At 59.7% G+C, this 22,150-nt stretch overlaps 2 protein-coding genes across 5 annotated transcripts in view; one reads left to right on the top strand and one right to left on the bottom strand.

Moving 5' to 3' along the window:
- Nucleotides 1-5,015, top strand: part of SCAP (SREBF chaperone) — a 38,122-nt gene extending 33,107 nt beyond the window's left edge. For all 3 annotated transcript variants that reach the window (XR_014943675.1, XM_015852711.3, XM_015852712.3), the window contains 8 exons: nucleotides 175-290; nucleotides 516-1,083; nucleotides 1,567-1,652; nucleotides 1,838-1,920; nucleotides 2,367-2,533; nucleotides 3,070-3,150; nucleotides 3,362-3,568; nucleotides 3,986-5,015. Coding sequence is in view for 2 of the 3 variants with exons in the window: in XM_015852711.3 (XP_015708197.1) it covers nucleotides 175-290; nucleotides 516-1,083; nucleotides 1,567-1,652; nucleotides 1,838-1,920; nucleotides 2,367-2,533; nucleotides 3,070-3,150; nucleotides 3,362-3,568; nucleotides 3,986-4,231 (1,554 nt within the window). In the remaining variant the exon portion in view is untranslated. The remainder of the gene's footprint in view (nucleotides 1-174; nucleotides 291-515; nucleotides 1,084-1,566; nucleotides 1,653-1,837; nucleotides 1,921-2,366; nucleotides 2,534-3,069; nucleotides 3,151-3,361; nucleotides 3,569-3,985) is intronic.
- An 86-nt stretch (nucleotides 5,016-5,101) lies between these two features.
- On the bottom strand, nucleotides 5,102-20,316 carry PTPN23 (protein tyrosine phosphatase non-receptor type 23). 2 transcript variants are annotated; one of them, XM_015852708.3, is made up of 25 exons: nucleotides 20,147-20,316; nucleotides 17,469-17,543; nucleotides 16,692-16,819; nucleotides 16,028-16,104; nucleotides 15,317-15,366; nucleotides 14,777-14,908; nucleotides 14,224-14,304; nucleotides 13,630-13,761; nucleotides 13,473-13,520; nucleotides 13,113-13,169; nucleotides 12,628-12,686; nucleotides 12,316-12,395; nucleotides 11,979-12,093; nucleotides 11,458-11,523; nucleotides 11,007-11,152; nucleotides 10,456-10,773; nucleotides 10,176-10,330; nucleotides 9,869-10,020; nucleotides 9,499-9,678; nucleotides 7,237-9,340; nucleotides 6,667-6,851; nucleotides 6,396-6,500; nucleotides 6,017-6,155; nucleotides 5,834-5,944; nucleotides 5,102-5,760 (listed from the first exon to the last, which is right to left on the bottom strand). In XM_015852708.3, the coding sequence occupies exons 1-25, from the start codon at nucleotides 20,228-20,230 to the stop codon at nucleotides 5,236-5,238; spliced, it is 5,304 nt and encodes a 1,767-aa protein (XP_015708194.1). In that variant the 5' UTR covers nucleotides 20,231-20,316; the 3' UTR covers nucleotides 5,102-5,235. The 2 variants fall into 2 exon arrangements, with proteins under 2 accessions (XP_015708194.1, XP_015708195.1); XM_015852709.3 differs by having other exon boundaries at nucleotides 5,102-5,745.
- Between the last annotated feature and the right edge of the window lie 1,834 nt (nucleotides 20,317-22,150).

Below are 22,150 nucleotides of genomic sequence, written 5' to 3'. Positions count from 1 at the left end.
TTAGCCATCGCTGTTATTCCATCTCTTTGTAGACAGGCTGATCCAGCCTTCCTTGCCGGGGCAGCTGTAGATCCCCAATACATAATGCCTACTGAATCTTTTCTATGCTGGTGGGTAGGTGGGAGCTGTTAAATGTTTGCTGCACGCTGAGCTGTGCTCTTTCTTCCTTGGCAGGACATTGAATGTCTGGCCAGCGATGGGATGCTGCTCGTCAGCTGCTGCCTGGTGGGGCAGATCCGCGTGTGGGATGCTCAGACCGGAGACTGCCTGACTGTCATCCCCAAGCCCAGGTGAGTGGCTCAGTACCAGCTGTGCACAGCAGGCTGCTGCAGAGCCCTGTGCCAGGAGGCAGCAGTCACTGCCCTCAGTGCAGCCCTGCTCCCATCGCAGCCATCGCTGTGCTGGTGATCTGTGTCTCTAAGGTGGGCAGGCTTATGGCCTTGGCGTTCCTATCCAGCCAGCCCTTCCGAGGCAATGAAAACAGAAGAGCTGACCCTTTAATCACCATCTTTCAGGTTACGAAGAGACAGCAGCGGCATTTTTGACTACCAGGAAAGCTGGGATCACAGCCCGGATGGCAGAAACGGTCTGGATGACTCTTTTGAGAGCAGCCATCAGCTGAAGAGGATGCTGAGCCCCCCCCAGCCCCCCCTGTTCTGCGACCAACCAGACCTCACGTCCCTCATCGACACCAACTTCTCGGAGCAGGTGAAGGTGGCCGAGTCGGAGCCGCGGCACCGTGCTGTGGGCGGCCGCCAGAAGGAGACTGGCTACGACTTCAGCAGCCTGGTTGGGAAGGTGTATGAAGAGCACAGCACCTCCAACTGCATCAACTTCAGCGGCCTCTCAGCCCCACACAGCCAGGCTGGGTTCTGTGTTGGGGGCAGCACCGCCCGCTCCATGGGCTGCAGTGAGGAGGGCGGCTGCGGCGGCCGCAGGAGGAGCCTGGGGGATGAGTCCCTGTCGGGGTTTGACAAGTCGTCGCCTCTTCCCTCATGGGGAGGAGACTTGGAGAGCTCAGTCTGGAGCCTGGATCTGCAGGGGAACCTCATTGTGGCTGGCCGCAGTAACGGCAAGCTGGAGGTAAGGAAAGGAGGGCAGCTCCCTACTGGCTCGTATTGGGTGAGCCGCAGTGTGCAGGGCTGGGCCAGAGCCCCCAGCAATGGGCAGGGGAATGGGATGGGATGGATCCTGACAGAAATGCCTCTTGTGCCCTGAAAATCTCAACACACAACCAGCGTTGGTTGTGGGCGCAGTAAGGAAGGCACCCATTGGTTACTGATTGAAACACCACTTATTAGAAGTAATGCTGAGGGGAAAAAGAGGGCAGGGTGACCTTTACATCCCTCTGCTCGCTGGGATCCCCACGCTGTGCTGCACTGGGCAGGTTGTTGTGCTGCACTGGGCAGGTTGTTGTGCTGCACTGGGCAGGTTGTTGTGCTGCACTGGGCAGGTTGCTGCTCACACAGTTCACCCAGTCGTGTCCATGGAGGGTTTGGCCACCATCGTGCTCTGCCTGTGGGATCCCTGTGAGCTCAGAATCACACAGAACCTTCCTCCTTCCAGGTGTGGGATGCTATCGAGGGCACCCTGCGCAGCAGTAACGACGAAAGTCAGTCTGGCATCACAGCCCTCGTGTTCCTGAACAACAGGTAACCCGTGCTCATGTTCGGTGCTCCCTTAAGAGGAGGACGTGGGGGGTGAGCACAGACCTGGTGTGTCCCTCGTGCAGGGCACACAGCCCCAGTCTGTGCTGTGCATGGGGAGGGTCCCCTTGTGTCCTCTCAGCCCCTGGCAGCAGGGAGTTCTGTGCTCACCGAGCTCATCTCTCCCTCAGGATCGTTGCTGCCCGGCTGAATGGCTCCTTGGATTTCTTCTCCTTGGAAACACACACGTCCTTGAACCACCTGCAGTTCCGAGGTGAGCAGGGATCACCCCACAGCCCCGTCCTGAGCCTTTGTCATGATTCCAGCATGCTGCAGGATGGCACATCTGTGCTGTGCAGAGGACAGGGATTCCTTGGGAGCACTCTGTGGAGGGAGGGCACTTTGTGTGCTGCTCTTCTGCAGTGCCTGAGTCTGAGGAGTGGGAGATGTGCTTTAGGGCCAGCTCTGCCTGCAGCTCTTTGCCACCTCTGTTACCCCTTCAGCAAGGTCTGCTCTGGGCACTGGCAGTCACAGTGCTTTCCAGTTTCACCCTTCTCACTCCTTCCAAGGTCTGGCTGTGCAGGGGCTGCTGATTTGCTCAGCTCTTTGGTGCCCCTGCTCTCTTTGAGTTCAGCCCCAGGCATCCTCACTGTGCCCCTCCGGGTGTGATCAGCCACACACTGAGCTGCAGCCAGGACTTATTGTGCTTCCTTACTGCAGGAGCCCCCAGCAGGAGCAGCATCCCATCCTCCCCGGTGTTCAGCAGCAGCGACGTCATCGTGTGCCAGCTCACCCACACCGTGTCCTGCGCCCACCAGAAGCCCATCACAGCCCTGAAGGCTGCGGCAGGACGGCTGGTCACGGGCAGCCAGGACCACACTCTGAGGGTGAGCAGCCTCGTCCTCAACGAGGAGCATTTGGGTGTGGGTGATCTGCTTGTGTGTGTGTGTGTGCAGGGAGGCAGAGTGTGCAGGGGTGGTGTGGTTAGTGCAGTGCAGTCCTTAAGTTGTGCTCATCTGCCTGGCTGGGGCTCAGTGCTACAATGGCAGCAATGACGGAGCTCTGTGTGAGCTGTCTCAGTGAACAGATCACAGTCACAGAGCTGTAGGACTTGGAAGGGATGGCAGGAGATCCCACGCTGCCACCATCCACCCCCCCCCAGGGGATGTTCCCTGCAATAGGTTGTACAGGAAAGCATCCAAGTGGGTTTGAATATCTCCAGAGCAGGAGATCCCCCACCTCCCAGTGCTCTGCCCCCCTCAAAGGCAAGAAGTTGTGCCCAGCTCTTGAGCTGTGCAGGTTTCAGTGTGGCAGCATCGCAGCCTTCTGATATGGGAGACCCTCCTTCCTCAGGGCTGGGAGCCATTGGGCTCTGTGCTCTGTGCTGTCCCTGTTCCCCCCTGATTCTCCCCTCTACCTGCAGGTGTTCCGCCTGGAGGACTCGTGCTGCCTGTTCACACTGCAGGGCCACTCAGGAGCCATCACTGCTGTGTACATGGATCAGGTGAGCTGGGCTGGGAACCAGGAGAGCATCCTTTATGGTGGCTGCTGAGCCAGGGGAGAAGGTGGTGTGTGCTGCTCTGAGTTAGCAGAGACCCCTGCTGTGGGTTTACCCACTGTCCCATGGGAAGAGCAGCGAGGGTGGGAGTGCTGGGTGGTCCAGGTGGATCCGCTGCTCTGTGCTGTGGTTCCTGACCCGGTTCTGCCCCTCACAGACGATGGTGCTGGCGAGTGGAGGGCAGGACGGGGCCATCTGCCTGTGGGACGTGCTGACGGGCAGCAAGGTGAGCCACATGTACGCACACCGCGGGGACGTCACCTCCCTCACCTGCACCACGTCCTGCGTCATCAGCAGTGGCCTGGACGACGTGATCAGCATCTGGGACCGCAGCTCAGGGATCAAACTGTACTCCATCCAGCAGGTTGGTGGCGGGGGGGAAAGAGGGGAGGGTAACCCAGCAAACCCACTGAGTGTGTGGATGTGCAGGGAACGGCTGTTTGTGAGGGTGGGCAGTGATGGGACAAGGGGGAATGGTTTGAAACTGAGACAGGGGAGGTTCAGGTTGGATCTGAGGAGGAAGTTTTTCCCCCAGAGGGTGGTGACGCACTGTTCACAGGTTGCCCAAGGAGGCTGTGGATGCCCCATCCCTGCAGGCATTCAAGGCCAGGCTGGATGTGGCTCTGGGCAGCCTGGGCTGCTGGTTGGTGACCCTGCACACAGCAGGGGGTTGGGACTGGATGAGCACTGAGGGCCTTTGTAACCCAGGCCATGCTGTGATCCTATGATATAAGCCGTGTTAGTGCTGGGGCTGAGCGTCTCCTGCTTCAATTCCCTGCAGGAAATGGGCTGCGGCTCCAGCCTGGGCGTCATCTCGGACAACCTGCTGGTGACGGGCGGGCAGGGCTGCGTGTCCTTCTGGGACATCGGCTACGGGGACCTGCTGCAGACCGTCTACCTGGGCAAGAGCAACGAGTCGCAGCCCGCGCGGCAGATCCTGGTGCTGGAGAACGCCGCCATCGTCTGCAACTTCGGCAGCGAGCTCAGCCTGGTCTACGTGCCCTCGGTGCTGGAGAAGCTGGACTGAGGACGGACGGCAGCTGCGGGCCAGGCAGCAGCGCTGGGCAGCTGGATGCGGCGATGGGACCGACCCGCACCCGCAGCTCCGACTCTGCTCGTGTGAACTGCGCCGTGTTGCCCCACTGCCTCCGTGTCTTGCGCTGCGTGGGGTGCTCCGAGGTTGGTGTGTTCCATGCGGTCCCAGTGCGGGATGGAGCTGCAGGGCTGCGGCAGGAGATGGGGCTGGGGGGAACAGAATGAAGGCAGCGGGTCAGAGCGTGGAGCTGCAGCTCAGGGGCACGTTGCTGCAGCATTGCAGCATTGCCTGCAGGTGGAGGCTGAAGGCAGGACGGCCCCGTGCTCGGTGTGGCCCCACGTGCCTTAGGGCGCCGGCCGGGCACGGGCTGTGCCGGCTGCGTTGCAGCAGTTCCTGCCCTATTTATTTATATGCTGTATATAGTTATTTATTCTGGCAGGAGGGGGCGGGAGCTGCCGGGCCCCGTTTGCAGCAGTAGCACCTTCCTGCTCCTGGCGCTGGGGGTGCCCAGGACACACGTTGTGGGTCCATCCCCGGCAGTTTCTGATGCTCTTTCTGCTCAATTGACGCCATGTCTGTCCTTCCGTCCCCGCTGATTGTCGGGCAGCGCTGCGGGGTCCGGGAGCAGCCGTGGGGGTGTGAGGACAGCCCGGCCCCAGCGCCCGCCCCGCGTGGCCTTAACGCCGCTGTTGCTTTGTGCTGCGGCGGCAGCAGTTTTGTACCGGATCGTGTTTTCTATCTGTACAAAAACCTCCATTAAACCGGACTAACCCCAGCCTGGCTGCCGTCCTGCCATCCCATCCCCCCCCCATCACCCCTCCTTCATCCCCACGGCTGTGGCTGGAGCAGCTCGAGGCGCAGTTCAGTGCCATTCGGAACCCTTTATTTTAGTAGCAAACAGCTGCAAAAGTCAGTTGTGCCCGCACTGAACCGCCCGTGTGACCGCACAGCTGCGGGCTGTAGTGCTGCTATGGGGGGATTGGGGCTGAGCCCCCTCAGCTCTTGTTGAGTGTCCAGAGCGGGTCCAACATGCTGAGTGGGTCATCGCTGGGTCGGGGCGCCCGCAGCCCCTCGCCCGTCTGCGCCTGCAGGAAGTTCTGCTTGTTCATGCGCTGTTTGCCCTTCAGCGACGCGTCCAACGTGAAGGCCTCGGGGGTGAGGGATGCCAGCAGCTCCAGGGAGGACGTGGGCGCTGGGGGGGCAGCAGGAGGTGCCGGGGGGGTCGAATCCTCCATGTGGTTGGTGCTCTCGGCCTCAGCCGGTGGTTCCGGTACCGGCACCGGTTCGGGGATGGCGGCACCGCAGCCCCCGTCCGTCCCGTCCCGTCCGTCCGTCTCGCTGTCGGGCAGCACCGGCAGCTCCGCCGCATTGGGCACCGGGGCGACCTCCGGCCCCCAGCCCGGCCCCAATTCCCCCCCTCCTGCTGGTTTGATGCTGAGTTTGGCGATGGTGGCCTGGATGGAGCTGATGGGCACATCCCCGCCCAGCACCAGGTCCTGCGGGTCCTGCTGGAAGTACAGCTAAAGGACACGCTCCATCAGACCCGGGTCACCCCTGTGTCCCCCCCCACACCCCACACCGCCCCACACCCACCTTCGGGGACGCGCTGTTGGCTTTAGGAGCTGTCGGAGCACCCCCTCCGTGTCGCTGCAGCAGCTGCTCGGCGTGTTGCAGGACGGCCTCATAGCAGAACTTCAGGTGCAGCTGTAAGAAGGTGGGAGCGCAGTGAGCAAAGCAGCGGGACGCGACCACCCCCAGCCCGGCCCCCCCCGGTACCTTCTCCTGCAGCATGTGTTTGCGCTGCTGCCTCATGCGCCGCACCAGCTGCGGCAGCTCAGGGATGCCGTTCCCAGCCTCCACCTCCTGCACGGCCGCATACAACAGGCAGAACGCGCCGGTTCGGCCCACGCCAGAGCTGCGGGGACACGGAGCTGCGGCCGGAGGGAACGGAACCGCGACGGCACCGAACGGACCCACCCCACCCCACCCCACCCCATCCCATCCCATCCCCATCCCATCCCATCCCATCCCCACCCCACCCCATCCCATCCCACCCTATCCCGTCCCATCCCATCCCATCCCATCCCATCCCCACCCCATCCCACCCCATCCCATCCCACGCCCCAAGTAGGGCCAAGCCTGCTGTGCCGCTGACCTGCAGTGCACCACGATGGGGGTGTGCAGCGGGCGCTGGTGCAGGTAGTGGCCGTGCACGTCCTGGATGAAGCGCAGCAGACTCGCTTTGCTGTCGGGCAGACCCCTGCGGGGAGGGGGCGCTCAGGGCGGGGCGGGGAGCCAGACTCGGCCCCCAGCCACCCCCAGGTCAGGGCTGCCCCAAGGGATGGAGCCCCACGGGTGGGGAAGGGGCAGCTCCCACCTCCCTGTGGGACCCCCCCCCCCCGTCCCCCCGCCGCCCTTTGCCGTACAGCTCCGGCCAGGACGTGAACTGCAGGTGGATGACGGTTCTCTTCAGACTCTGGTCTCGGTACTGCAGCGTGATCATCCGCTCCACGTGCGTCGGAGCCGCCTTCACGCTGCTGAGGACGAGCGTGATGGGACCGTGCACCAGCGGCTGGCCCCGCTCCGTCGGGAAATAGCGCAGCACCTTTTGCTGCGGGGAATCACAGAATGAGCCGGGTTGGAAGGGACCTCAAGGATCATGTAGTTCCAACCCCCCTGCCTGGCAGGGCCACCAAACATACACCTTTACTAGATCAGGTTGCCCAGGGCCCCATCCAACCTGGCCTTGAACACCTCCAAGGACGGGGCATCCACAACCACCCTGGGCAGCCTGTTCCAGGACCTAACCACTCTCCTAGTGAAGAACTTTCCCCTAACATCCAACCTAAATCTTCCCTCTTTTAACTTCAAACCATTTCCCTGTGTCCTGCTATTGTCAGCCCTTTCCAAGAGTTTACTCCTCTCCCCCTGGGAAGAGAAGCACCATGTTAAAGACCGGCAGCGCCGGCTCAACCCGCAGCAGCGCAGGAACCCACCTTGTCCAGCTCCTGCTCCGACAGCAGCATCACGACCACCGACACCTTCTGCTCGTAGATCATCAGCCAGAAGTCTGCGGCGGTGCCGAGCAGCGGAGCCTGCGTGGCGATGATGGTGGGGCAGTACGGGGACAGGTCCTCCACCCTGCTGGCGTTGATGTAGTCGTCCTTACCCGAGCGCAGCACCACGCGGTTCCTGTCGTAGGGCATGATGTCCTGGTGCCGGTTCTTCATGGAGTAGCAGCGGGCGATGGCGATGGAGAGCTGCCGGGCGTCGCGCTCCTGGGCGTCCTGCAGCTCCTTCCACAGCGCGTCCAGCTCCGCGGTTCCGCCGGGTTCCGGCAGCTCCAGGCGCTGCAGCAGCGCTCGGAACCGCTCCAGCTCGGCCCGCAGCCGCTGCACCCGCTCGGGCCGCTCGTAGGGGTCGTTCTCGATGAGCTGCACCGCTTTGGGTTTCTGCCCCTCCTTGGCGTCCGCCTTGGTGGGCTGCAATAGGGGCTGCCCCACCGCCGCCTTGGAGCCGCCGTGTTGGCTCTCGGGGCTGGACGACAGGAGGTCGTCGGTGGCGGAGCTCTGCCGCTGGAACGGGGACTCGGCCGAGCCCGGAGCGGGGGTCAGGGGCGGCGGGGGTCGGTGCGGCACCGCGCCGGGAACCAGCGGCGGCGGCTGCACGGGGGGCTGCGGGGACGGGGCCGGGGAGGGGACGAGGGGGCACTGCACCACCACGGGGCCGGGAACGTGGCCCAGGACGGGACCGGGAGACGGGGCGGGCTGCGGGGGTCTCATGGGGGCGGCGGGGCTGGGGCAGAAGGGCAGAGCCGGGGAACCGCCGGGCACGGGCTGCAAAGCGCCGGGTACGGGCTGAGCCATCGGGCCGCTCTGAGCCGGGGGTCCGGGCACCGCGGTACCGAACGGGACGGAACCGCCGTGCGGGGGGAGCCCGGGGGGCGGCAGCTTGTCCGGCCCGGGGGGCAGCGGGTAGAGCTGGGGCCGCAGCGGGGGCTGCCCCACCGCGCCCGTAAAGGGCTGCGGGGCAAAGGGCGGCCGGGCCGGGGGCTGGAAGGGCAGCGAGACCTGCGGGCGGGACGGGGGGAGGAACGGAGCGGCCGCCGCGGGGGGGAACGGCTGCGGGGCGGGGACGGGATGGGGGCGGACCGGGAGATCCGAGGGGGGAGGGAAGGCGGCGGGGGGCTGCGCTGCGGGGAACGGGGCAGAGTGAGAGAACGGAGCCTGCGAACCGAATGGGGGGAACGGGGCGGCGGGGCCGGGCGGGCGCTGCGGGGGCACGAAGCCGCCGGGGGGCGCTGCGGGAGCGGGGAGCGCGCAGCTGGAGATGGGAGCGTGCACCGTGTCCACCGTGGTGGTGGCCGGGCGGGCGGCCCCGCTCTGCTCGGGGGGCGGAACCGCGGCCGGGGGGCGGACGGGGCCGGGGTGGGGCGGCCCCGGTTGGGTCGGGCCGTAGGAGGCGCCGTGCTGCGGGGACGAGCGAGGGGGGAGCAGGTGGGGGGGCACCGAGTAACCGGGCGGAACCAGCGCCGGGCCGGGCTGCACCGCGCCCCGCAGCACCGGGAAGAGCTGGGGGGCGGAGGAGGGGGCCGAGCTGGGGGGCGGCACGGGAACATGCGGGGCGGACGGATGGAGGAGCTGAGCCGGCAGCACCGGAGCGACGGACACGTGGGGAAACGGAGCCGGGCCGGCAGCGGGAACCGGGGGCAGCGCGTAGGGACCGGGGGGGACGGCGGGGAAACGCGGCGGGGCGAAGGGCTGGGCGGGCTGTACGGGTTGTACGGGCTGTACGGGCTGCAGCGGGGCGCTCGCCATCCGGGGGGCAGCAAACGGGTCGGGGCCGGGGGGCCGCAGCCCGGCGGGGAGCGCAGGGTCGAGGGCGAGAGCGGCCAGAGTGGAGGGCGGCAGCCGGGCCAGGTGCGCGGCCAGAACGTCGGGGGGGAGACTGCGAAGGTCCTCGGGCAGGTCGGCCAAGCTCAGGGAGCTGAGCGGGGGGAGGTCGCCCACCTCCGGCCCCTCCGCTTCCAGCTCCGGCAGCTTCTTCTGCAGGGCGGGTTTGGGGGCTGTGGGACGAGGGGGCGGGTGCTTCTTCATTTCCCTGCCGGGAGGGAGCAGGCGTTAAGGTGGGGTGGGGGCACTGCCCTCGGGGTCAGGTGAGCTCACAGGGCTGTGGCACTGAAGCCAAAGCCTCCACCATGGCCCAAGGACCCCCCCTGGCTGCCCCACTGCTCTCCCTCCAGCCCCGACACCACCTACTTCTCCAGGATCTGCTGCCTGTTGCTCTCCGCAGCCTGGCAGGCCGCCCGCGCCTTCTCCAGCAGTTTGGCAGCTTTCCCCTCCAGGTCGGTGTAAAAGTCCTTCCCCTCCTGGGATTTCTTCATCAGGTCCTCATAGGCTTCGTAGGAGGCCACCAAGGTCTGGACGGTGGTGTTCCACCTGTGGATACAGCACAGAGATGTGTGCGTGCATGCAGAGTTGGGCTGTCCTCATGCTTCCCTGCCCCTAGGCAGCCCCAGTGTGCAGCACCAACAGCCACCAGAGCCCCCAGCCCCACAGGCAGCCCCTGCTTGGGGTGGGTGAGGGCTGTTTCCATACACCAAGACCCACATTGCCCCCCCCAACTCACTTGTGCTCCACCTCGGCCAGGGCCTTGCGCACAGCTGCATATTTGACATTGGCATCTGTCAGGGCCTTCAGGATGTTCTCCTGGGCAGCCAGGTTCTGCTCCAGGTACACCTTGATCTGGTCGTACTTCTTCAGCTGCTCCTCAAAGAGTTTCTGCCCAGAGAGGGAAGGATCTGAGGGTCCAGCAGGCAGACGCTGCCTCCCGAGGGGCTCAGGGGGAGGTTGGGATGGAGCAGAGCTCTCACTGCAGCCCATCCTGGGGTACATGGCACAAGGAAGGGCTCCCAAACACAGCTGGGGGCACCCACCTTCATCTCGGAGCGGTCCGTGGTGACCAGCGAGGTGGTGATATCGTCCTTCTGGATCATCTCCCGCAGCTGCTGCTCCAGGGACATGCGCTGGTCCCTCATCTCCTGCACCTTGCCCAGGATTTTCTTCAGGTTTTGCAGTACCTGTTTGTCATCTGGAGGACATGGAATGCTGAGCGGGTGCAATGGAGCCCACACAGCGACCCCAGCCCAAACCCAAAGCAAAGGGAGGGAGCTGCAGGGGGTGGGAGGTGGGGTGGGTCAGCAGCGCTGTTCTCACCTTCGCTCAGTGTGGGTGAGGGCAGCGCAGCCTTGACCTGCTCCAGCGGCCCACTGAGCAGGCGGAGGTTGCCAATGTGCAGGTTCATGGCTTTGTGCAGCTCCGTGTTGGTGAAGCTGGCCTTCTCGTGCACCTCCATGTACTTGGAGCACTCCTTGCTGACCTCAGCCAGCCCCGTGGATGCTGGCGGGGAGCCCTGTGGCGCTGAACCCTTCCCCAGCAGCTCCTGCAGCTTCCGCTCCTGCGCCTCGTCCTCCTCCAGCAGGTCCCGGATCTCCTTCAGCGAGGCCTCCACGTCGGTGAACACCCCGGAGAGCACTGGAAATACAACACACAGGCTGGTCTGTGCCCAGGATGGGCCTGCAGTGTGCTGCAGGCAGCACCAAACCCCTCTGCTGCAGGCTGGACATCATCACCCACCATGAACAGCCAACAGGAAGAATTGGGGTAAGGAATTTATGCAGGCAAAGAATTGATGATTGGAGGTTCCCCAGCTGCAGACAGGGGGATAACAGACAATCCCAGCCCCCTGCTGGTCCCCGTGAGCTCACCTTGCATGGACTGGACGAGGTTCTTGATGGTGTCAGGGCGCACGCTGAGTGCGGCGCACTTCTCCATCAGGATGGGGGGGATGTGGCTGTACATGTCCAGGTTGTCCACTGTCTCAGGGTCCAGCTGCATGGAGTCCATGAACTGGCTACAGGTGAGAAGAAGCTCCTGAGTGACAACACCCAACCACCACCAGCGCCCCCATCCCACACCACAGCCACTTCAGGGCACGGCCCTGCCAAGTTGGCCCCCCAGCAGCGAAGCAAAGCAAAGCAAAGCTGCAGGGTGAATCTGGGAACCAGTCACTGCCCGGAGCTGGGCAAACTGGCACGAGGGCAAAGGGCAGAGAGCTCAGAGGGGTCTGTTCCCATCAGCAGGCACCCCATGCCCAGCTCACTGCCCTACACCTGGGTCTGGAGCAGTAGGAGAGGTTCAAGTACAGCTCACACGTACTCCAGCACTTCGTTCTTGGCTTCAATCTTTGCCATCACATCTCTCAGCAGTTTGGCCTTCTCTTCACTACAACAGAGAGAAAAACCCTTTAGTGCTGTGACGAGACTCAGGAAATAGAATCACAGAATCATAGGGGTTGGAAGGGACCTGTGGAAATCATAGAATCACAAAATGGCCTGGGTTGCAAAGGACCACAATGGTCACCTGGTTCCAACCCCCTGCTGTGTGCAGGGTCACCAACCAGCAGCTCAGGCTGCCCAGAGCCACATCCAGCCTGGCCTTGAATGCCTGCAGGGATGGGGCACCCACAGCCTCCTTGGGCAACCTGTTCAGTGCATCACCACCCTCTGGGGGAAAACCTGTGAAGATGAGCTGTAGCCCAACCCCACTGCTAAAGCACGAGGACATGAGGACTCCCTGGGGACAGTTTGGGGTCTCTGAGGGTTTGCTGCCCTCCAGATCCTGTTAGCCTGCAGGGAGGCAGTGTGGGGGCACAGCTCCATGGTTGTCCTGGGACACACCTGTACAGTGAAGAAGCCTCATGGGCAGCCATGGGCACCAGCTTGGCGAAGATATCAGGGCCGGTAACAGCGGGGTCTGTGGGGTTGACAGGGAGGGCTTTCACCAGTGGAGCACCTGCAGTTCAAACACAAAGCACGTGTGGGTCTCAAGCCTTCAAAAGGAAAAATCCTCTGTCCTAAAGACAGAGCCTCATTCCTAGCAGGTCCCACAGAGAGAAGGGCATCTCAGCACAAAGCCCTGCTGCTCCAGAGGTTTCCCAGACCCCTACAGACCCACCACACATTCCTATGTGTGCCCCCTTCCCCCCTTAGCAGCTCACAGGCTGCCCATCCTTACCTTTCACAGACTGCAGGGTGTCCAAGGCAGGCACAGCTTCGTGGTAGATGAAGTCATTGTCTTTTTTAGCTGAGTTGTACCTAGAAACAAGAAGTGATGAGAAGCACACACCACCCCTGGCTCCCTGAGCCTGCTCCCATTTGGGTCAGACCCAGCCCCTCCTGGAATCGCTCTGGGAAGAGCCTCAGGCAGCACATGGGGACACAGGATACTGCCATGCTGAGGTTCTTCCCTGTCTGCTCTGGCCACAATGTGTTTGTGGCCCGCAGACAAGCAGGACAGTTATGGCCGGGGCAGCCTGAGCACACTCACTTGCCACCGATCACATCCATGGTGAATCTCAGGGCTTCCTGGACAGTTTCTGGCTGTCCCTGCACAAGTGACAGTAAAAGCAAGTTAGCACAGCAGTGATGCTCTGGGAGGCCATAATGTCTGCCACTCTGGTCAATGGGGAAGGAAAGCTTTTACATTGGCACCACCATCTCTCATCTTTGATATCTCACTGCCCACCATCAGTGTCCAGCCCTCACCACACACCAGGACCCTGCATGACCCAGTCCCCATCTCAAGGCACTGCACTCCAGACTCACACCAGCAATGCAAAAGTCCCTTGTGTCACTCTGTCCCTTCCCTCAGGAGCAGACAGCAGCGCCTGGTGTCAGCCCCAGAGCTTTCCCTCAGCACTGCTCCTAGAGCAGGGACATGAAAGAATCATGCCCAGAAGTGCTTCCACAAAGCAATGACACACTGAGAGCTTTAAAATCTGGTAACTGCTACCAGAGGGAGAAGGAACACACCTTTGCCAGTTTGATAGCTTCATTGAGTTTATCCAGTGCACTCTGGAAGTAGATGACCTGCAGAGAGAAGAGAAATTAGCCCCAAATGTGTTGAAAGCACCAGAGTTGGCCCAGAATTACACACCTACCCCTTGAACAAGAGCACCACCAGCCAACCCCAGGGCCTGCAGCTTTGTTCAGTTTAATAGGGTTTGCCAAGAACACCTGCATGGCACCAAATCAGCCCCACGGAGCAACAGCACTCCTAATAAACTCTTAATACAGATACCCCATCATTAGCATGACAACACCTCACAGGACTCCATCCTACCAGGGCAGGCCCTCAATCCAGGCAGCATGGGTTGACACAGCTACACTTACCCTTTCTCCAAACTTCTGCTGCTCCTCGGCCTGTTTGCCCATGTGCAGCTGCAACAAAACACAACAGTAGCGTTAGGGTTCCTTCCAACGAGGGAGATCTTTCTGACAAGCAAATCAAGGGCTGGTCTCACATCACAGTACCAGTCTTCCCACTTACATGGGCCACAGCAGCAAAATAGTAGATCTTCATTTGAACCAACTTCTTCCAGTCCTTCTGGATCTTTCCCAGCAATGAGGCTGTCTCTGAGTTCTCCAAAGCCCGGCAGGCCTCTTTGTAGTAATCCACCACCTGTGGGGAACAGGATGGGCATGTAAAAACCCCACAGACAGAGAGACAGACTCCAGTTTGAATGGAAAAGCAGCAGTGGAAAGGATTCACTGACCCTGGTCTGAGATCAACCAGCCAGCACAGCAAGAAATTGGTGGGCATTACTGATGTATTTTGGGTCAGAGCCAGAGACTACGGCCATCCCTGTGTTAAGCTGTCCCCAGAGGGTGGGTTAAAAATACAATTTTCTTCATGGAAATGTGATGCCTTTCTTCTTTGAGGAGCTGTGACTGCATTCCTAGCTTGCTGTGACAGCAGCCTTGTGTGGCTGCACTGATGCTGCACAGGGTCTGGACAAACCCTTCCAAATTCCTTATCCCAAGCAGCACCGCCATGCACAGAGAAAACGAGGCTCTTTGCTAACAGCAGGTACTCACGGAAGCAGCAAGCATTCAGCACATAGGAGATCCTCCAGTGTCTCACCTGAGCACTGATCCGGGCCACGAGGAAACTCTTCCTGTTGTCCAGCATGGACTTCTCTAGCAGACACTCCTGTGCCTGGCCCTGCCAAATTGAAAATGAACGCTGAGATTTTCTGTACAAGAAACCTTCTTGGACCCACCAGTAGCAGTCCCTTTCTTGACAAGCCAGCACAGCACTGCTGACATAGCCCAGAGATGCCCCTCATAGCCCATGGGTCCAGCAGTGTGGGACAGAGCTCTTCTTTACAATTTCCCTGAAAGAGTGGTCAGCCACTCAAAGAGATGGAGTTCCTGTCCCTGGAGGTGGAGATGTGGCACTCAGGGACACACTGAGGATGGCTTGATGGTTAGGCTTGGTGATCTGAGAGGTCTTTTCCAACCTTACTGATTCTATCTTTCACATCCCTGCTCCTAGGAGCAGCGCACAAGGAGATCTCTGGGGCTGACGTCACGCACTGCTTCCTCCCAGCCCCACTTCCAGTCACACAGCAGCTGCCCCAGGGTGTGCAAGGAGCCATTCCCACTTCCCCACTGTCCCAGAGCCCACTTCCTACCAGCATGAGGTTGATGTTGAGGTTGAGGATCTGGTGGCTCATGTCTACACTGTAGGAATGGGGGAAGTGGTCCCGCAGGTAGGTAAAGGCACCGGCAGCACACTGGAAATGGGTGCACGACACCTTCATGCCCTGAGCAGACAGGAAAACACATGTCACGCACAACGCAAACCAAGCCAGCGGATGCAAGGAGGTTGTGGAAGACTGAAGAGGCAGCATCCTCCCTTCACAGCAATGGTTAGGGTGATAAGATCCAGCTCAGCAGGGCTTAGATGCTTCCTGTGCTGTTTTCTGCCTCCTTTGAGAATCCCAAAAGCAGCTGCCACAGCCTGCCATGAGCTCCTAGGGCCAGCTTCAATCTAGAAAGCTCTCAATGGTATGACGGTGTTAACACAGGATGTGCATGCACTAAATTGTGGCCAAATCCTGTGTGAGATCTCTCCCCTCCAGTCCTGTGTGCTGAGACAACAGCAGACATCCAGAGTGGGTGTCTGACACTGATGCTTTTAACAACCCACACTAAAAAGAAGGGACTGTTACCTCCTCAGACACTCTCTTGTCCATGGCGCCCAGCATGGAGTGCAGTGCACCTGGGGAAAGAGAAGCACAACTCAGTGGAGTGATTTGCAGCTGGTCAGCCCCCACTCAGCCCCACAAGCAGCGCCAAAGCCAGAAGCTGGGTGTCTCTTGCCAGTGAAGCCCAGATCTGGGTGGGATTTAGCTAAAGCCCTTTGTTCTGTGCATTGCTGAACAGAAAGCAAGCTGCAATGCAAAGGACAGCTGCAGTCCCAGGGATGGGAGTGACTTCAGCTGCACTGACAGTGTCTCTGGAATGAGTGTGACCTTCCCTTTGGGTCCACAAAAAATCCAAGGCAGAGGAGCAAGAGGGCAACAAGTGTTGCTGCTTTTAAACATGTTTTGAGGGATGCTGCATGACACAGATGAAGTCTGACTGGGTTGTCATTGTGCTAGAAAGAGCATTTGCAGCACTGCAGCTCAGCCCCAAGTCAGCCTTCTTCCTGCAGCTGTGGAACCTGCAGCCCAGCTATGACTCAGATGCAGGGCAGTGCACAACCAGGGTGATCTCAGATAAAAAGGGAAGAAGTTTCTGGCAAAACCCAAAGTCAGCCTTCTGTGCTTCTGCTGGGCTGCTCTAAGGAGGGAACACAGACTGAAGGCAGAGCACAGAGGAGGGACATCCCTTGCACCCAGAGGGCAGACCAGCAGGGCAGCTGGTCTCCCAGGACTCACCCAGGTTGTACAGGATGCAAGCCTGCTCATACTTGATGTCCTCATGAGTCACCGTCTTGCCTGAAAAGATCTCTGTCCTGCAAAGAACAAAGGCTGCTCACCAGCTAGAGGTGGAGCTACAGGCTCTGTCTTGCATCTCCTCAGAGCCAGCCACTGTCTCCTGTTGTTGCATGGCTCAGCTCAGCCTTCCTGCCAGCTCCCCAGGGCAGGATGCCATTTCCCACAGGGCTCCCAGGACACAGCTGTATTTCAGCAGCAGGGGAAGCTGAATCACAAAGAGACCAGTGATTACACTGCCCTCCTACAGCTTCTGGGAGGCAGATTCTCCCGACCAGCCTCCAAGCTCAGGGGCCTTTCTGGTCCATCAAGCTGGAGGCATGTAGGGCACTGTGTCTAAAGGGTCTTCCACATAGATTAAGGAGAAAGGTGCTGTGCAGAGTGGAATGTATTGGATGTCTATAAGAGACATGCAAAGCGATGAGGGAGCAGTTCTGGTTTGGAGCAACCTCCTTATTTCACAAAGTGCAGCAATCCCTCACATCTCACAATCCTCCCATCCTTACTGCCCCAGCCCTGAATATACAGGAAAACTGTGGCCCACAAGGGCACGAAGAGGGGGCCCTTTTTCCCCTACCCCAGCACAGCAGCACATTGCTGCCCTCACCATGCAATGGGGACTGCAGCCTCCTGCTCGGCGCCCATGGGGATCCGGCTTTGCAGGTAGTGGAGCTGGCCAAAGTATTTCCTCAGTGTGCTGCAGCCCTCGAAGTCCCTAGGCACGTTCACAGCACTCTGGGGAAAACAGAGAGAGACGAAGAAGCTGCTCAGGGTTGGGCGGTGCACCGGGTGGGATGGCAAAAGGCCCTTGCAGCAAGGCATGCAGGTGGGAGCATGTGTCTTTCTGCAGGGGACAGCTGGGCTCACACACTTGTTGGCACTCCCAAGATAAGCACATTGAGACAAAGATGTCTGCCCCAAAACTGTGCTTTGCGGAACCACTTTATGGAGCAAAGAGGTCAAGGAGGAAGAACCCACGTTCCCCTGTCACAGAGTGAAACAATAAAAGGAGGAATTTGAGAGCAACTGGAAAGGGGATGTCTCATGACCCTGACTGGATGTAGTAGGGGGTTTCTGCAGCCTGCAGGGTTGTTAGAGCTGTTCCTTTACTTGTGAAAGAAAGACAGGGCTGCCCTGCCAGCACTTGTACAAGCACAAAGCCCTTTGGCTGCCCGGCCAACAGCTCTGCCTCAGCTCTGTGTACCTGTCACCACCCCCTTTTTGGAGGCTCTCAGTGGGGCTGTGGCTCTCATGGTACAGAGCCCTAACATCCAACCTCCTCACATGTCTCAGGGAGCCCAAATCAACTTAGGAGTGCAGGACACAGCCTGGCAGCTGAGAGCACTGCCATTGAGTGATGCTGAAGCCAGCAGTGCTGACTTACCTGCCGGAGCACCTCCAGCTTCCGCAGCTCCTCATTGTAGTTCTCTGGGTTCTCCCCATAGTTCTTCAGGACAAACTGGAAAGGAGAAAGAAGAGGTGAGAGCCCATCTGACAGCAATACCCACAGCCACTTTCCACCCCAGATCTGCCAGGGCCTGCAAGAATCCCCTATGTTGGTTCTGACAGACATTTCTCCATGGAGCTTGCTCAGAGAGCAGCCGAGGGGTGGTGGGAAGAAGGTACTTCTGCCCCAGGGTTCAGTTAGGAGTGGGGAAGGCACTATTGGGGAGGATTCACATTTTGTACTCATCTGTGCCTAATTCATGTGCATTAAGGAAGAGCCTCTGCTGAGCACACAAGGGTGAGGCGGCTTACAGCATCAGTCCAGTAGCCAAAGAGGCTACAGAAAAGCTGGGGAGGGACTCTGTCAGCAGCACAGAGGCAGGACAACAGTAATGGCTTTAAACTACAGCAGGGGGGATTTAGTAACACAATAGCACAAGGCAGCCCAGAGCGGCTGTGGGTGCCCCATCCCTTCAGTGCTCAAGGCCAGGCTGGATTGGAGGTGCCCCAACCCATGGGAGGGGTTGGGCTGAGGTGGGCCATAGGGTCCCTTCCAACCCAAACCATGCTGTGATTCTTTTGGGTTCCACCACTTTTGGCAACCTTGGCACTTCCAGACCAAAGACAGCTCTCATGGCTCTGTATGCTGCAATCCTCCGAGCGCTTGTCTGCCAGGTTAAGGCAGTTTGGGTACATGTGAAGCACTGCTAGCCTCCCTCCCCACTGAAGTAGATTTAAATCTCCCACCACACAAATAAATAAATATAAATCAATCTATACACAAAACTCTCAGCCAGGCCAGAGCTGCACAATGCCCAGGGCTGTGGGGCATGACTCAGCTGCACAGTGATGGGGCCACTCCCAGTGTCACCCTCTGTCCCCTCCCACCCCATTCTTCTCTATCCACATCCCAAAAATCAGCAGGTAAGCAGGTGGTGGCACTGGAGAAACACCCCTCTCCGTGCACGTAAATAAATGGATTTGTAAATCAACAAGGTTGCAAACTGCTGTTTCCCTCCGTAGGTGGCACTGCAAAGTGCCAGCTGGAGGTGGGGCTTCTTGTTCGGAGCTGATAATTAAGTACTGGATCTCCTTCCACCTCACAAAAACAAACTGAAGGACAGAGAGATGGGATCCCTGCCAGGACAGGCCCCTCGTGCTGCAGGTGAGGGTGTGTGCTCACCACACCAGGCTTTTCTCCCTTACATCACGCTCAGAGGAAGGTGGGGGTGGGGTGCCCAAAGCACAACTCAAACAAGTCTGAAGGGAGAGGGGCTCAGCTCCCCTAAAGGCAGAGTGACGGGCAGGGCACCAAGCTGGGGTCTGCAGGAGCTTTTCATTCCTCCATGTTTTGCTTTGGTCAGGGAACACGCTGAACACGACGTCCTTCACAGGCACAACGGATGCCTGCTAATCTTTCACATCTTGGCTCCAAGGTTGGCAAATATTCTTTGCCATCAGGGCAAATGCCATATTGCTCCCTTAGGAGAAAACATGCATCCCATGGGCAGGAGATGAACGGGAATGGTTTGGGTTGACCTCAGCACAGGGCAGCAGCCCTTGGTCCATCATCTGATGTCAGTTCCTGCGTGCTTATATCCCAGGATAGGACTCTAGTTCTGTCCATCCCACACTGTGTCTCACAACCCCTCAGCCTGAGGAGTCAGGGAGCTTCTCACCAGCAACAAAGGCACACGTGAGCACGAATCGACTTCTCTTTTCAACTCCTGATGGGTGCTGGGCAGCTCCTTTTGAAGGTCACTATAACTCTGCCATACTTGTAGCTTCCTTCAATCCTTTAAGCAAACACTGCTGCACACTGGAGTGACAGAGCTTCACCAGCAGTGGGGCTGTCAGAAATGGGGGTGCCATCTCACTCCTCAGCGTCCTCATCTTCCCAAAATCCCCAGCAACAGACAGAGATGAGGAGAAATTCACCAGCACACAACACAGGGCATCTGACCCACACTTCTTGATGACACCAGAGTCCATCATGGTAACGAACCACGAGTGCAGTGTTGGCGGAGGTCAGGTCTGAGGAAGAACACGGTGCTGGGAGATGATCACACGCTGTGGGGACAGAGCTGCCAACTCACCCCAACTCTCTGGCTGGCTTCTGCTGGGCACTGCAGGGCTTGAAGCAGCACTGAAGCCCCCTCACACCCCAAACTCTCCCCCCAAGCACTGGCAACGGTTAGCCAGTAATGAGAGACCTGGGGAGTCCCAAAGCAAACATAAAGCCCTTGGGTACAGGGCTGGGATGTGCAGCCCCACTTTCAGCCCAACAGCCCACACCACACAGAGCAGAACCAGGATAAGGTGAGGTGACCGCAGGGCACCACAGCCCCCTGTCAGCCCTACACCTACCCTAGAGGCAGCTCCCATAGGCCCTGAGCACACAGGGCCCACACAGAGCCCCATCACTGCTCACCCCCATAGACCCCGGGCCCAGCCCCCACAGACACCCCACACAACCCCACAGACACCTCACACAACCCCACAGGCTCCTCAGCCCCATCACAGGCCTCACAGGCCTCGCAGGCCCCACACGGCGCCCTCGGAGCGCACCCGGAAGAGGCCTCTCCCCCCGGAACAGGCCCCGACCCCCACCCCCACCTTCTTGACGGCGGCGTTGAACGCGAACTCCCCGGCCTCCTTCAGATCCAGCCAGATCATGGGCATGCGGGGCACGGCCTCCATCACGGCCCGGCCGCCACCGCCCCGCCGGAAGTCAGCGCGGGGGCTCACGGGAAGCAGAGTCCACCAGCGAGGCCTAGGCCGGGGTGGAGCCAACTTCCGCTTCCGGTCAGGTGAGACGCCCCGCCCCAGAGTGCTGGGGAGGGAAGGGGCCATCCCTTGTGCTCTGTGTTGAGGCCTGATAGTGAGCACAGGGTGCGGGCTGGGTGCTGCTGTGTGAGGACAAGGAGCTGTTAGAGAGCGTCCAGAGGACGGCTGGGAGATGGGGAACGGTCTGCAGGGCAAGGAGAGCTGAGGGCTTTGTGTTTGTTGTGCCCAGGGCAGAGCAGGCTCATGGTGGCTGCAGCTCCTTGTGGCTGTACAGCTCCTTAAAGACTGGGGAAAAAAGCCAAAAGAAAAGCTGTTTTTTAAGGTTTTTCTGAAGGCAGCAACAGTGCTTTGCCTGTGCTGGGGAGCTGCGTTATCAGCGCTGACGCTGACACAGTCGTGGCAGTTTAAACAGCCTGGGATCGTGTTGTTACTTGCCATGAACTTCAGCACCTGAGGACAAGCTTTTAATAACCTTAATGAGAGCAGAAGCCAGCTTCTTCCCACCGCTCATCTCAGATTGGTAGCCAGTTTTTGCTCATAGTGAGCCGTGTTGTTCAGTGAGTGAGCATTGGTGAGGCCGCATCTCGAGTACTGTGTTCAGCTGTGGGCTCCTCACTACAAGAAAGACATTGAGGCCCTGGAACGTGGCAACAAAACTGGTGAGGGGTCTGGAGCACAAGTCTTATGAGGAGCGGCTCAGGGAGCTGGGATTGTTCAGCCTGGAGAAGAGGAGGCTCAGGGGAGACCTCATTGCACTCTACAACTTTCTGAAGGGAGGTTGTGATGAGGAGGAGCTTGGCTTCTTCTACCAGGCAACAAACAGGACCCGAGGAAATGGCCACAAGTTGTATCAGATGAGATTTAGACAGGACATACGAAGGAAGTTTTTCTCTCAGAGTGGTCAGGCACTGGAATAGCTGGCCCAGGGAGGTGGTGGAGTCGCCATCACTGGCAGTGTTCAAGAAGCGCCTGGATCAGGAGCTAGGAGATATGGGTTAGTGGTTTTCTGTAGGTATGGTAAAGGGAGGATGGTTGGACTAGATGATCTTGTAGGTCTTTCCAACCTTGTGACTCAATGATTCTATGGAGGGGCAGCACTGAGCTCTGCTCCCTGTGACAGCGACAGAGCCCATGAAAATGGGCTCTCAGCTCCAGGCAGTGCAGCATCCAAAGTGCAGGCTGTGGCTCGGGGTGCTGGGGCTGCTCCCCACTGCTCACGGCTGAGGACAGCAGCAGTGTGATGGGCTCTGGGCTTTTCTGGGCATCCATCCACACACCAGGAGCACTGCCACCATTGTCAGCCCTGGGCAGGGGTCTGCACGGCCACTGTCTGTGACATGCAGCTGCCCATGTCCCCCTTGTGTCCTCACAGCAATGTGTCCCCAGGGCCGGTTCTGTGTCCCAAGGGCCCGGCCTGCATGGAGCTGCACAGCCCTGCACCTCAGGGCAAGGCCTGTCGAACATGACCCACAATCACCAAAGCACACCCATGTCTTCCTTGGTGCCACAGTCGGTCTGAGGAAGAAGGAGCTGAGGCAATGGGCATGACTGGAAGCACAGAAACTCTGAGGTATCATCACCAGTCCCTTTCCCAGCTGTGCAGATGGGTGAGCACGGAACCAGCTGCCTGGCACGGCGGTGAGCCCTCTGTCCCTGGAGATGATCCACAGCCAAAGGGACACAGCCCTGGGCAGCGGGCAATGGGGAGCGATGGAAGGGGATGGAGCGGGCGGTCTGAGAGGAGTCTATGGCCCCCGAGTGACCTGTGGTTTGGGCTGGTGGGATTTGGACTCCTCTGCCTCCACAGGGACACCCAGAGCAGGGGGCCCAGCC

This window comes from Coturnix japonica, chromosome 2 (genome assembly GCF_054131305.1).
Source record: "Coturnix japonica strain WE chromosome 2, WE-NBRP24, whole genome shotgun sequence".
In the NCBI taxonomy this organism is placed as follows: domain Eukaryota; kingdom Metazoa; phylum Chordata; class Aves; order Galliformes; family Phasianidae; genus Coturnix; species Coturnix japonica.
This window is presented reverse-complemented; position numbering and strand designations above follow the sequence as displayed.